Source organism: Otolemur garnettii, unplaced genomic scaffold (assembly GCF_000181295.1).
Source record: "Otolemur garnettii isolate 467f Iridium unplaced genomic scaffold, OtoGar3 scaffold00046, whole genome shotgun sequence".
In the NCBI taxonomy this organism is placed as follows: domain Eukaryota; kingdom Metazoa; phylum Chordata; class Mammalia; order Primates; family Galagidae; genus Otolemur; species Otolemur garnettii.
In genome coordinates this window covers 2,605,683-2,618,642 of record NW_003852441.1, presented here as the reverse complement: position 1 = coordinate 2,618,642, position 12,960 = coordinate 2,605,683, and the positions used below count along the sequence as shown (strand labels likewise).

The window sequence follows — 12,960 nt, the reverse complement described above, 5'->3', positions numbered from 1 at the left end:
GGGGCATCCAGCAGTGTGAGGGATGTGTCCCATCCAGCAGGCTAATGGAAACAGCAGGGGAAAAAGGAAAAAGCCTGATAATTTCAAAGATGAAGAATGGAATGCTTTGAGTGTGACCCAATTTTTTGGAGACTCAGATGGCCAGCAGATATATGAAGATTATATAACATCCCAGGGTCAAAGTTTCCTGCCCACAGCCCTACTCTCCAGCTGCTGCCACACTTTGATGCTGACTATACTTACCTATTCTGAGCAGCATAGATACTGGCCAGCTTTAGGGAGATTTCAATTATTGCATTGTCTTCCTGTTGGGAGAAAGAGAAATGAAGGAAATTCACGGCATGTAAAATTTTCTCATGGAATATTTCAGATCAACTCCTAAACTAGTTTTGACTGCAAAACCATAGTCTTTATTCTTTTAAAGGAATGAACCAACTGTGAATTCCTCAGTGACCGTATTGTTGCATTAGTGAAAGATTGGCAATTGTTACACAGACCTAGAGGGGGAAAAAACACCTCTTGTGACCAAAGCACACAATAAGCAATGGCAGGAAGTTTTCAGGAAGCAAGGCTACTATCAAAACTGCTTCAATGAGAGGCTGACATTAGCCAATGTCCTTACCTGCTTCATGCCTCCTCCTAGCAGGTAACTCATTGTTGCTTTAAAAAGTTGTTCTGCCTAAAAGCATAACAAACAGATTTTTCTTTTACTCTTCTTATATGACCTTGGATTATAAGTACCAATCTGATGCATCACTCTTTGTAAAACACATATACACATGACACACGCACAGAGGAAAAGTACCCTTGTAAAGGGAAAACATTTCAAAATATCAGGGTCCCACATCCTCTGATGTAGGTATAGGCAGGAGTGTGACCCACTTTTAAATCATATTTTACAAGGAAGTTGCTTGCCCTCCATCCTCTTTCTCCCTTCCTACAGACTGCAGATGACTCAAGTAACCCATGCAGATACGGACATATTTTAGAAGGAACCTGGGTTTCTGGACCAGAAAGCAAAAGTACCTATACTTACCCGCCTTCCGTCTTTAGCCTACCCCTGAATGAGTGCATTAAAGAGAAATACATCTCTATCTTGTTTGAGTCACTGTATTTGGGGGCATCTTTGTTACAGCAACTTAGCTTGTACCCCAGTGTTACAATTCCCTTAAGATTAATCCTTCACAGTTCAAGATACTATAAAATTATATACTTACATTTTCAAGCTGACCCCGTATAAATGCTAAGTTGGCCATCTGAAAGCAAATTACAAATTGTTTTTCAGTTTAGAGCACTTGTATCCCACTTAATTTAAAACCTTTAAACTAAAGATTCCCTTTTGCTTCCACCCTCTAAATACAAAAATAGTTCAGTGTGAAAAGTATGTCACCAATTAATTTGCTAGAAAGAAATACAGTATAGCAACGGTGTGAGAAATAAATGCTTCCACATACTTTGTTGACAAATCAAATCCAGGTCCACTCATCACTGAAGAAACAAATGCTAATGATATTGGTTTCTTTTTGGTCTGGAATTGAGAGGTCTTATAAGTGACACCCTAAGGGTAAAAAAATTGAAACCAAAAAAGAAAACTTAGTTTTTTTTTTTTTCAAAAAAAGAGCTTTAGGACATCCTGAAGGTCAGGAGTATAAATCAGGAACCGAACAACCCTTCCCTGGCATCCACCCTTCCTCGTCAGCAGCTCAGAATGGCTACAAGAGTTACCAAATCATAAGTGTAAGTGATGGCCTTCTTGTTATCGCTCTGATAGGCAAGACGAAGAGCGTCATGCAAAATTAGCTCAGCCTCTTCTGGCTCATCTTTCATGATGCTCAACTGAAAAGAGAAGATAAAGAAAATAATAGAAGATGAAATATAAAGAAAGCAGATGCATGAGCTACCAGACAGAAGTGGATAACTGTACATCCTAATACATAGAAGGAAGCTGCTCATTCATTCATCAAATATTTACTGAAGTCTTACTATGCACCAGGCACTGTCTACAGAGGTGACAGGGAAGTCAGTCTCCCTTGCAGCTAAGTGTGGCCATATGATGAGGTTCTGGCCAAGAGATGGAGGCAGAAGGCATGTGACTAGTCATATTTTATAAGGAAGCTACTTGTCCTCCATCCTGTCTTTCTCTCTTCCTGCAGGCCAAAGATGACTGCAGGACAAGCAAGCTTAATGAACAATAAGAGCTGTGAAGAAAGGCGAGGCAAAGGGAAGTCAGGAAAGACTTCCAAGGAACTAACCATTAAACTGGAGGGGGGAAGCATGACAATGAGTCCACCAAGTTAGAAACGGGGGAGAAGAAAGACCCAGAGAATGGAGAGTGAATGAAGCCCCTACAAGCTGAAGAGAATGTTTTTTTCAGAAGAAATGCAAGGATGGTGAGCCATAATTTATCACCAAATGAGTGGGCAAAGTAGGCTGGTTTAGATCATGGAGGGTCTTGTAGGCCAAGGCAAGGAGTTTTGTATTTTAACATAAATGCGGCGGTAAGACATTCATAGTTTCAGGCTAGGAGGTGACGTTGTACAATTTATGTATTAAAAAAAAGATCCCTCTGGCTGCTTCATGGAGAATGGACTGTAGGGGGACAGGAAGGCAGAAAAGACTACTGGAGTGCTGCCAGTGATAGTGATGGTTTGTGCCAAGGTGACGACAGCAGGGTAAATACAGAAAAGAGGACAGATCTGAAAAACACTGGATTTGTTGGCAACAGGAATGGGTGCTGAACGGTAAGTGTACTGGGAGGCAATGGTAAGGTATCACAAGTTTTTAGAGTAACTATGAGGCTGAAATACTGATGATATTAAAGAAAAGATGGAAGGAATATGTTGGGGAGGCATTAAAGATCAAGAGTTTAGTTTGGGGCATGTTAAATATGACAAGTGAGGCCTCACAGCAGAGATGGCATGTCAGTAACACACAGCAGTGTGGGTATATAAATGTGGACGCTGTTGACATCGAATCAGTATTTAGCCCAGTGAAAGAGTTAACCTGGGGAGTAGAGGAGAAGAGAAAATTAAAAAGGATGTGGTGAAAGGAAAAATTTAGAAAAATCAAACCAGATAACCAACGCTAAATTTCATCTTCAGGAGAAATATATGTGCAAAATTATGCCGTTGCAGTTTGACTGGTTAAGTGACAAAAACCGCTACAAAACATTCTTGATGTTTTGTTTGAATAAAACACAGACGCCTGACGCCTGCGGTGCCGTCTTCACTTGCACTTGAGACCACGGACGTTTTACTGCAGCCTAAGGCAAATCTGAATGGACTCTAACCCCTCCCTTTGAATGACAATTCTTATTATGCGCAATTGTGCCCTGAAAGTCTCCATCCACTCTTCAGAAAAATGGAGAGAACACGCATCAACAAGGCCACCGGACCTCGCCCACAAGGCTGCCGCGCTGGGCAGGGCGCAGGGCGCAAGGCCGGGCAGCGCCTCACCTTGGCTCTCTTCAACAGCTGGATGATCTCGGCCTCGACCTCGTCCGCCTCGTCCTCGGCGGCGGCCCCGTCCGGCCCCTGCTGCTGCTCCTCCTCTGCCGCAGCAGGCCTCGAGAACCAGGCGAGCGCTGCGAGAAGGGGCTCTGTGGTCACCGGGCTCAGCCCGCGCCCCTGTCCCCGCCCGGCCGGCCCCGCCCGCGCCTCTCACCTGCCAGCAGCGGCAGCAGGCCCGGGCCTCCGCCGTGCGGCGCGACTCGGGACGGTGGCGCCTGCACCTCCGGCCACGGGCCTCCGCCCAACCCTGTGAACAGGCGTGCCGAGCAGCCCCGGCACCGCCACCCCGTGGCCCGCAGGAGGCCTCGGCCCAGGCTCCGGCTCAGAAACCGATACATGGTGCCGCCGTGTCCTCGGCGCACTGCAGGCCCGGCGGGTTCCCAGGGACGTCCCGCCCCCCGCGCTAAGCGCTTGCTGGATTGGCCGGGCCGTGACGACTGAAGCGCCGTCACCGTTACCGTCCGCATGCGCAGTGACGCATACCGACGTCACCCCCTCGTCCGGACCCGCCCCCTCTGGCTACGAGAATCTCCGCGGGTCGTCGCAGTGTGTGGGAGCGTTACGGCGGCGGCTGGGACTCAAGACCATGCCGTGTGGCGCCATGGCCGTCGCGCTACCGGCAGTCGTGGAGGAACTCCTGAACGAGATGGCCGCGGCGGTGCAGGAGAGCGCGCGAAGTAAGGGACGGCGGTCGTGTCTGGCGGGGTCGGGGGCCGAGCTCCGGGCTCGGGTGGGCGGGGAGGCGGACGCTGGGTTCCGCCCCGCCTCACGCGCCTGGTAGTGGAGCAGTGACTTTTCGCCATGTGTTCTACGTCTAAATGCCTTGCTCGTTTAAAGGGGAAGAAAAGCGAAATTTGGGCGAGTGAAAAATCAAACCCGTTGAGCAGGTAGCCGAGCGCCGCGCAGTGCGGAAGCCGCGCCTCTCGGGAGCGTGGAAGCCAGTGCGGGGTGCGCCACCAAGGGGGCGGCGCTACAGTGAGTTACGGAAAAGTGGGTTTTTGAATTATTGTGCTCAGAATTTTGAATCATTGAGCTTATTTTTCAAATTGTGGTGTTAACTTTAATACTTAAATGCACTTTTTTCAGAAAATTTTAGTGCTACAAAATCCAAATGATTATGCAACTGCTGGAGTAAATCAGGTGGTGTGAAAGTACCGTTCCTCCTCTGACCAGCAGAGGGTGCCCTATGACTGCTCGCCAAAGTCAGAGTGAAGAGATGCTCTCAGGACGTACGCGTAGCATGCTAGCGTAACCAAAATGCATTGACGAGGTCAACGCGGTGGCTCACCCCCTGTAATCCCAGCACTTTGGGAGGCTCAGGCGAGAGGATCGCCTGAGGCCAAGAGTTTGAGACCAACCTGGGCAACAGTGAGACCCTTCCCCCCCATCTCTACATAACATAGAATATTAACTGGACATGCTGGTGCCTGTAGTCCCAGCCACTAGGGGAAGGAGGGATGAGAGAGGAGAATCACTTGCGCTCAGGAGTTTGAGGTTGCAGTGAGCTATGATGAGGTCACTATACTCCAGTCCAAGCAACACAGTGTAACCCTGTCTCAAAAAAAAAAAAAAAGCACTAAACTAATGAGTACTACTATTCCTATGTAAAAATAGCCACTTTACAAATAACAGTCAAATTAGGCCTCAAAGCTGCTGGAATTTATTCACTGGGTGACTTTTGTAAGTACGCACTGTACTTTAGGGTTTATCTCCTGAGTTACTTACAGTTTTTAAAGAACTGAGAAAAGTAAACCAACTTTTATTTTGTCGTTTCAGTCAAAACTAACAAAACCTAAAAATATGTGTGCTTAAGAAATTAAAGCCTGTTATTCAAACATATTTGATTCTAGAAAGAGTGAAGAAAAGGCTAACTCAAACAGCAGTTCTGGGGCTCTTAAGATTTGATGGCCTGAGGGTTTGGACTGCTGTCACTTGACACAATTATTGCCAGAACTGGGTTCTGTGTCAAAATGAATTAATCCATTGAAGGGAGCCTAATAATAGGTGCCTCAGACACAGGGACCACTGCTGTTGATTCACGTTTATTTCCAGAAGTATTTTCTGCTCTTTCAAAATCTTTGTTCTAGATAGTTGTACATCCTTCCTGACCCCCGTTCTTCAGTGGTAACTTTTTTTTAGATCAGGATTGTGAGATTCACTTGTATGATGGTGTATAAACTAGTCACAGCAAAATCACAGGAATCAGTGATTACTTTTCCTTTCCTGTGTAACTTTTGGTTGGTTTGTTTGCTTAGTCTTCTATGTGTTTACCTCTAATTCAGCCTCACACTCTACCAGTGTTGTAAATCTCCACTCCATTCATTCAGATGAATGAGGTGTTTTATCAATTTCCTTTTCCTGAAGAAATCTCTCCTAGAGCCTTCTGACTTGCCTAAATATGAACTGGCTGATGTCTTGGCTGTTTCATGAGTGCTCCTTTCACAATTATTATCTAGGAATTCTCTTTACTTATATTGGGTCTAATGTGTAGTATTTCTTAAGATTTTCTTTTTCTTGGTTTACTACCCTGTTTTATGGAGCACTCACTTTAGCTTCCTGAAGAAAGGGACATGAGATGTACTTTTGGAGGCTTTACACTTTTTTTTTTTTTTTTTTTTTTGGAGACAGAGCCTCAAGCTATCTGCCTGGGTAGAGTGCTATGGCTTCACAGCTCACAGCAACCTCCAACTCCTTGGCTCAAGCGAGTCTCCTGCCTCAGCCTCCCAAGTAGCTGGGACCACAGGCGGAGGCCACAACACCTGGCTATTTTTAGGTTGCAGCCATCATTGTTGTTTGGTGGGCCGGGCTGGATTTGAACCCACCACCTTAGGTGTATGTGGCTGGCGCCTTAGCCACTTGAGCCACAGGCGCCCAGCCGGCTTTATACTTTTTAAAAAAATTCTTTTCCTACCTTCACACTCTCTGTTTCTGGTAGTTGAACTATTCAGTTACTGAATGTCCTATATTGATTGTCCTTGTGACTGACTTACTGTGGCTTCTAAATTTCATCTTTTTATGTTCTCTACTTCCTGAGAACTTTCTTCAGCTTAATCTTGCAGATTTTCTGTTGAGTTTTTTCATTTTTCTTATGTTATTTTTAATTTCTAGCCTAACTAAAACACTTTCTATAAAACTCTTGTGCCTGTTTTTTTATTGCATTGGCTTGGCTTTTTCTCCACTGATAGTTTTAATTATATTAATAATAGGTGTTTGAAATTTTCTTCTCTCTGCAGTTTTTCCTTTAATTAGCTTTCTTCTGCTTGTTTTCTTCTCTTCCTAAGATTGAAAGACTGAAAATGTATTGGAAGTTCTGGGTGACAGAGGGACTATGAACTGTGAACATCATTAGTTGGGGAAACCATTTCAGCATCATTCCCACTTCCTTAGGGAAGTCCCTAGGGAAGACTTTCAGTGTCCTGTATATAGAGTAAAAGCTGATTGCTTGTGTTAGAGGGACCGTATTGGGAAAGAAAGCAGAAGATCCTCATGGTTTCAGTCTAATACTTTTACCCCTACTGTGTCTAGTATTTCCCCCTAGTACAAATATTCTGTGTTTGAACTTATGCAGAAAATAAACCTAGTCTTTTGCCAGAAGGAAGGAGAGGCAATCGAGCTGATTGGGTTCCTAGTGCTTCTAAAACTTTCCTTCATATCTACCTTCAAAGCTGTCTGGTGCCACCAATTTCTGAGGGCTTTGGAGAGTAGGGAGGGGTGGATGGATTATGGACTATAAATCAGATTTGTACTTGGCCCTCCTTGATGCTAGTTTAGGATTTAGATTTCTCAGAGCTTGTAAATTATTACATTCTTCTGTCAGCTTACCAAGTATCTTAGCTTTTGTTTCTCTCTTTCTCATCCTTTGGAGTTTATGCTTAAAAAAAAAAATCCTTTTATTATCGTTTTAGTGGGGTTTAGGGAAGGAGTAAAACTAGGTACATATGTTCAGTTTATTATCATACACAGAAGTCTGTTTGGTTGTAGTCTTTCTTAAGATTTTTGTCAGTACTGGTTTAACATGATTAACTTTTTTTCAATTCCTATTTTTACAGTTCCTGATGAGCATTTATTATCGTAAGTACATATCCTGTGTTTTTTTAACCATTATGTTTTAAGAGCCAAATCTTGTCAATATAAACTCTTAATATTTTCATGACATTGATTCTTTTTTGTTCCTTTGTTTTTTGGTTAAGATATAAAAGATTATAAATGGGGAGGAGAGATGAGAAAGTGAGAGGAGCAGAGAGCAGTGAGTGAGAAAGGGAAAGATGGAGGGTGGTGGAGCAGAGGAATAGGGAATGGTGTGGCATCTCACAGAGAGAAAGGAAGAATGCCAGCCTGTTGACATGATAACAAAAAAACTCTCTCAAATGAATAGCCAGCAACACATTGGACAATACGAGGCATTCCTATATTGTCTCATTTGCCACTCTTATTTAACATTGTTCTAGAAATTATACCTAGTACAATAATATATGAAAAAGAAATTAGCCGGGTGCGGTGGCTCATGCCTTTAATCCCAGCACTATGGGAGGCTGAGGAGGGAGAATCTGTGGAGCTCAGGAGTTCAAGACTCGCCTGAGCGAAAGTGAGACACTCACTCATGAAAAAAATGGAAAAACCTAGCTGGGCGCCGCGGCAAAGACCTGTAATCCCAGCGGCTTCCAGAGGCTGAGGCAGCGTGATGCCCACAAGCCAGAAGTCTGAGGTTGCAGTGAACTACCAAGCCACTGCACTCTGCTCAGGGGCACAGGGTGGGACTCTGTCTCGACAAAAAAAAAAAAAAAAAGAAAGAAAAAGAAATTAAAAGAAGTATGTCTATCTGCAGGGGGAAAACAATTATGAAGTATAGATATTGTAGCTACTTTAAAAAGACATAAGAGAATAAAATAGAGTGGACAGCTATTTAAAAAATAGAGAAATCAAAAGTCATTTTCTTTCATACCACTACTTTAAAATATAATACAATTTTTTTTTCTTTTCTTTTTTTTTTTTGAGACAAGAGTCTCACTTTGTTGCCCTTGGTAGAGTGCTGTCTCACAACAACCTCTAACTCTTAAGTGATCCTCTTGCCTCAGCCTCCCAAGTAGCTGGGACTATAGGCTCCCACCACAATGCCCAGCTAGTTTTTTAGAGATAGAGGTCTCCCTCTTTCTCGGGCTGGTCTCAAACTCCTGAGCTCCCGCAATCCGCCTGCCTCAGCCTCCTAGAGAGCTAGGATTACGGGCGTGAGTCACTGTGCCCGGCCTTTGCCTATAGACACTTATATTTAAAAGTCACAAAGGACTTAAGGGGAAGGGAAAGAGTTAGAATTTAAGGAAGAGCTTTACTCTTCTTTATTTCTTTAATTTTCTTTTATTCTAGAAAAACAATTACTACTTTAAAAATGAAAATGGGAGGGCCAGGTGTAGTGGCTCACACCTGTAATCCCAGCACTGTAGGAGGCCCATGCAGGTAGATTGCTTGAGCTCTAGTTCGAGACCATCCTAAGCCAGAGCAAGACCTCTCGCCTCTAAAAATAGCCGGACATTGTGGCAGGCACCTGTAGTCCCAGCTACTCAGGAGGCTGGAAAATTGCTTAAGCCCAAGAGTCTGAGGTTGCTGTGAGCTATGAGGCAACAAAGTGAGACTCTGTCTCAAAAAAAGAAAAGAGCAAAGAATGTAAATACTCAAAAAACTTTGGGGGGGAGGGGAAGATAATCTTACTAATGACCATAAAAATACAAATTGAAATAATGCAAATTTTCATCTATAAAACTAGCAACCACAGAAAAGATGTTGGCAAGACTATGAGGAAAGGGGTAACTTATGCTCTGCTAGTAGGAATGTAAATTGGAGGGTAATCTGGCAGCAGGCTATAGGAGCTATAAAACATGCATATTCTTTCTTTGACCGAGAAATTCCACTTCCAAGAATATCCCAAAGAAGTAATCATGGATGTTCATAAAGATTTTACAGCGAGCATATTCATCCAGTATTGATTATGGTAGCAACAAGATAAAAACTTCGAAACAATTGAATTATCCATAGAGTTTGAGGAGAATAAAAGTGATTCATCTTTATAGTAGAATTCTTTGTAGCCATTAAAAGTGGCAGAAAAATATTTAATGCATTCAGGAAATGTTCACACTGTTATAAAGTAGACAATACAGGTTAAAAGATTCTTTTTGGGCAAGGACGGGAGACAGTGTCACTCTGTCACCCTGAGTAGAGTGCTGTGTCATCATCGCTCACAGCAACCTCAAACTCTTGGGCTCAAGCCATCCTCCTGCCTCAGTCTCCTGAGTAGCTGGGACTACAGGTGCATGCCACCACACCTTGCTGATTTTTCTTATAGAGATGAGTCTCATTATTGCTGAGGCTAGTCTAGAATGCCTGACGTTAAGCAGTCCTTACACCTTGGTCTTCCAGAGTGCTAGAATTACAGGCATGAGCCATATGATTTCTTCTTCTTTTTTTTTTAACTGCCACATGCCAAATGGCACATGTTCCCAAAAGGGCCAGACACCCGGGCACATGCTATATGAATCCTTTAAAACTAATTTTTCAATTTTAGTACAAACCAGCCATATTATTTTCCAGTTTGTAAAAATGACCCATACTTTAAAAAACTTGTTTTATTGGAAAATAAGGAAAACCCAAAAAGTATCAGCAATCCTACCACCCAGTCCCAGTAATAATCACTCTTATGTTTTGGTTTATTGCCTTTTTTTAAATTTAACTTTTTTTTTCTTTTTATGAGACAGTCTTACTATATCGCCCTCGGTAGAGAGCTGTGACATCGCAGCTCACAGCAACCTCAAACTCTTGTGCTTAAGTGATTCTTTTGCCTCCGCCTCCCAAGTAGCTGGGACTACGGGTGCCCGCCACAGTGCTGGCTATTTTTTGTTGCAGTTGCCATTGTTGTTTAGCTGACTTGGGCCAGGTTTGAACCCACCAGCCTCAGTGTATGTGGCTGGTACCATAACCACTGTGCTACAGGCACCGAGCCTAAAATTTAACCTTTTATTTTGAAATAATTGTAGATTTTCTTTAAAAAGTGTTGGTAACATGGTTGAGAGTTTCTTTTTTATTTTTGTTAAATCATAAACACATAGCTCATGTATACATTAATCCATTTATGGGGCACAATGTACTGATTTCATACAGAATTAGGAACGTTTACATCACACTGATCAATATATATCTCATCTCGTTTACTTACTGTGTTGAGACATTTATACTCCATACTAGTAGATCTGACATGTACCCTTGCATTATGCACCATTCACACCATTCACCATCCCTCAATCTGACCTTCCCCCTCCCCTCACATCCCCCCTCTTCCCTCCTTCATCTTGGGCCATAGTTATGATCTATTCTTCATATGAAAGTGTGAGTGATTGTAAATTGATTTCATAATAGTACTGAGTACATTGGATATTTTTTATTCCATTTTGAAATACTTTACTAAGTAGGATATGTTCCGGCTCCATCCATGTAAATGTAAAAGAGGTAAAGTCTCCATCTTTTTTTAAGGATGGTATATGTATTCCATGGTATACATATACCACAATTTATTAATCCATTCATGGATCGATGGGCACTTGGACTTCTTCCATGACTTGGCTGTTACGAATTGAGCTGTAGTGAACAATCTAGTGCAAATATCTTTGTTGTTAAGTGATTTTTGGTCTTTTGGATATACACCTAGTAGAGGAATTGCAGGATCAAACGGCAGGTCTACTTTTAGATCCCTGAGCATTCTCCATACTTCTTTCCAAAAGGGACATCTTAGCTTGCACTCGCGCCAGCAGTACAGAATTGTTTGTTCCCTTTTCTCCACATCCATGCCAACATCTGTAGTTTTGGGATTTTGTTATGTGACCTATTCTTACTGGAGTTAGATGATATCTCAAAGTGGTTTTGATTTGCAGTTCTCTGATGATAAGGATGATGAGCATTTGTTCATGTGTCTGTAGGCTGTGCGCCTGTCTTCAGAGAAGCTTCTGTTCAAGTCCCTTGTCCACAGGAGAGTTTCTAAATATATAATGTTTATATATGTGTGTATATATAATATTTATATTTATAATATATATAATTTTGTGCCCAACTTAGCATATCATAAGAATTTTCCAAATATCAATTTTTTTTTCTTACGTATCATTTTAACAGCTAGATAACCTTATTACTAATCCAAAAAGTAGAAATTTAATATCCATCAGATAGTCAAATATGAAAAGTCTGATAATCTGATATTGATGAGGACATGGAAAAAACAGAACTCTGATACAGTGCCATTTCCACTATGGGAAGTTTTACAGGCAATACCTGTTAATATTGAGAAATGCATATATCATAAGACTCAGAAATTATTTTTAGATAATTAGGAAGAATTTTCATGTATATGTACCAAGGGACACACATAAGGATAATTGAATATTATTTATAATAGTATAAAATAGAAACAGTTACAGTACCTACCAATAGAGTAGGTACATATAATGGAATGTTATTCAAAAATTAAATAAAAAGAAATATAGATCCACATGCATCATTTTAAGAAATGTATTGAGGGGGCCAGGCGCAGTGGCTCAGACCTGTAATCTTAGCACTCTAGGAGGCTGAGGTGGGTGGATTGCCTGAGCTCACAGGTTTGAGACCAGCCTGAGCAAGAGCCAGACCTTTGTCTCTAAAAATAGCCAACCGTGGTGGCAGGCGCCTGTAGTCCCAGCTACTTGGGAGACTAAGACAAGAGAATCGCTTGAGCCCAAGAGTTTGAGGTTACTGTGAGCTGTGACACCATGGGACTCTACTGAGGGTGACAAAGGAGACTCTGTCTCAAAAAAAAAGTAAATAAAGGAAAAGGTGTTGAGTGGAAAATGCAAGTTGCCAAAAGAAGCCTACAGTGTGCTTTTCATGTTTTAAAATTTATAAAACAGCCCCATGTGTATATGCCAGTGTATGTACAAACATAGACACAAATGTGCAAACGTGTTTTATGTAAGGAAACCAACAAATGTATATTGTTGCCTCTGGGATGAAGGTAAGGCAGGAAGATGAATAGGAAATATTACAAAGAAGTATTAAGAGGGCTTTATCTGTAATAGTCTACTTCTTTTATTAAAAAAAAATCCAGGGGTGGCGCCTGTGGCTTAGTGGGTAGGGTGCCAGCCCCATGTACCAAGGGTGGCGGGTTCAAACCCAGCCCCGGCCAAACTGCAACAACAACAACAAAAAAAATGGCTGGGCGTTGTGGTAGACGCCTGCAGTCCCAGCTACTTGGGAGGCTGAGGCAAGAGAGTTGCCTAAGCCTAGGAGTTGGAGGTTGCTGTGAGCTGTGATGCCTAGGCGATAAAGTGAGACTCTGTCTCTCTCAAAAAAAAAAAAAAAAAGAAATCCAGGAAGATCTGAAATATATGAATAAGATGTTAATTTATTAATGTTAATAAATGTTATTTATTTACTCTCACTC

The 12,960-nt window shown here is 42.3% G+C and overlaps 2 protein-coding genes across 2 annotated transcripts in view; one reads left to right on the top strand and one right to left on the bottom strand.

Moving 5' to 3' along the window:
• Positions 1-3,944, bottom strand: part of TTC19 (tetratricopeptide repeat domain 19) — a 28,141-nt gene extending 24,197 nt beyond the window's left edge. The window contains exons 1-6 of the mRNA XM_012806020.2: positions 3,664-3,944; positions 3,456-3,583; positions 1,726-1,836; positions 1,218-1,256; positions 623-679; positions 244-305 (exon numbers count right to left, since the gene is read on the bottom strand). Of these exons, the coding sequence (XP_012661474.1) occupies positions 244-305; positions 623-679; positions 1,218-1,256; positions 1,726-1,836; positions 3,456-3,583; positions 3,664-3,847 (581 nt within the window). The 5' untranslated portion in view covers positions 3,848-3,944. The remainder of the gene's footprint in view (positions 1-243; positions 306-622; positions 680-1,217; positions 1,257-1,725; positions 1,837-3,455; positions 3,584-3,663) is intronic.
• Positions 3,945-4,012: 68 nt separating this feature from the next.
• The window catches only part of ZSWIM7 (zinc finger SWIM-type containing 7), a 17,874-nt gene continuing 8,926 nt past the window's right edge, over positions 4,013-12,960 (top strand). Inside the window, exons 1-2 of the mRNA XM_012806019.2 lie at positions 4,013-4,186; positions 7,559-7,580. Of these exons, the coding sequence (XP_012661473.1) occupies positions 4,096-4,186; positions 7,559-7,580 (113 nt within the window). The 5' untranslated portion in view covers positions 4,013-4,095. The remainder of the gene's footprint in view (positions 4,187-7,558; positions 7,581-12,960) is intronic.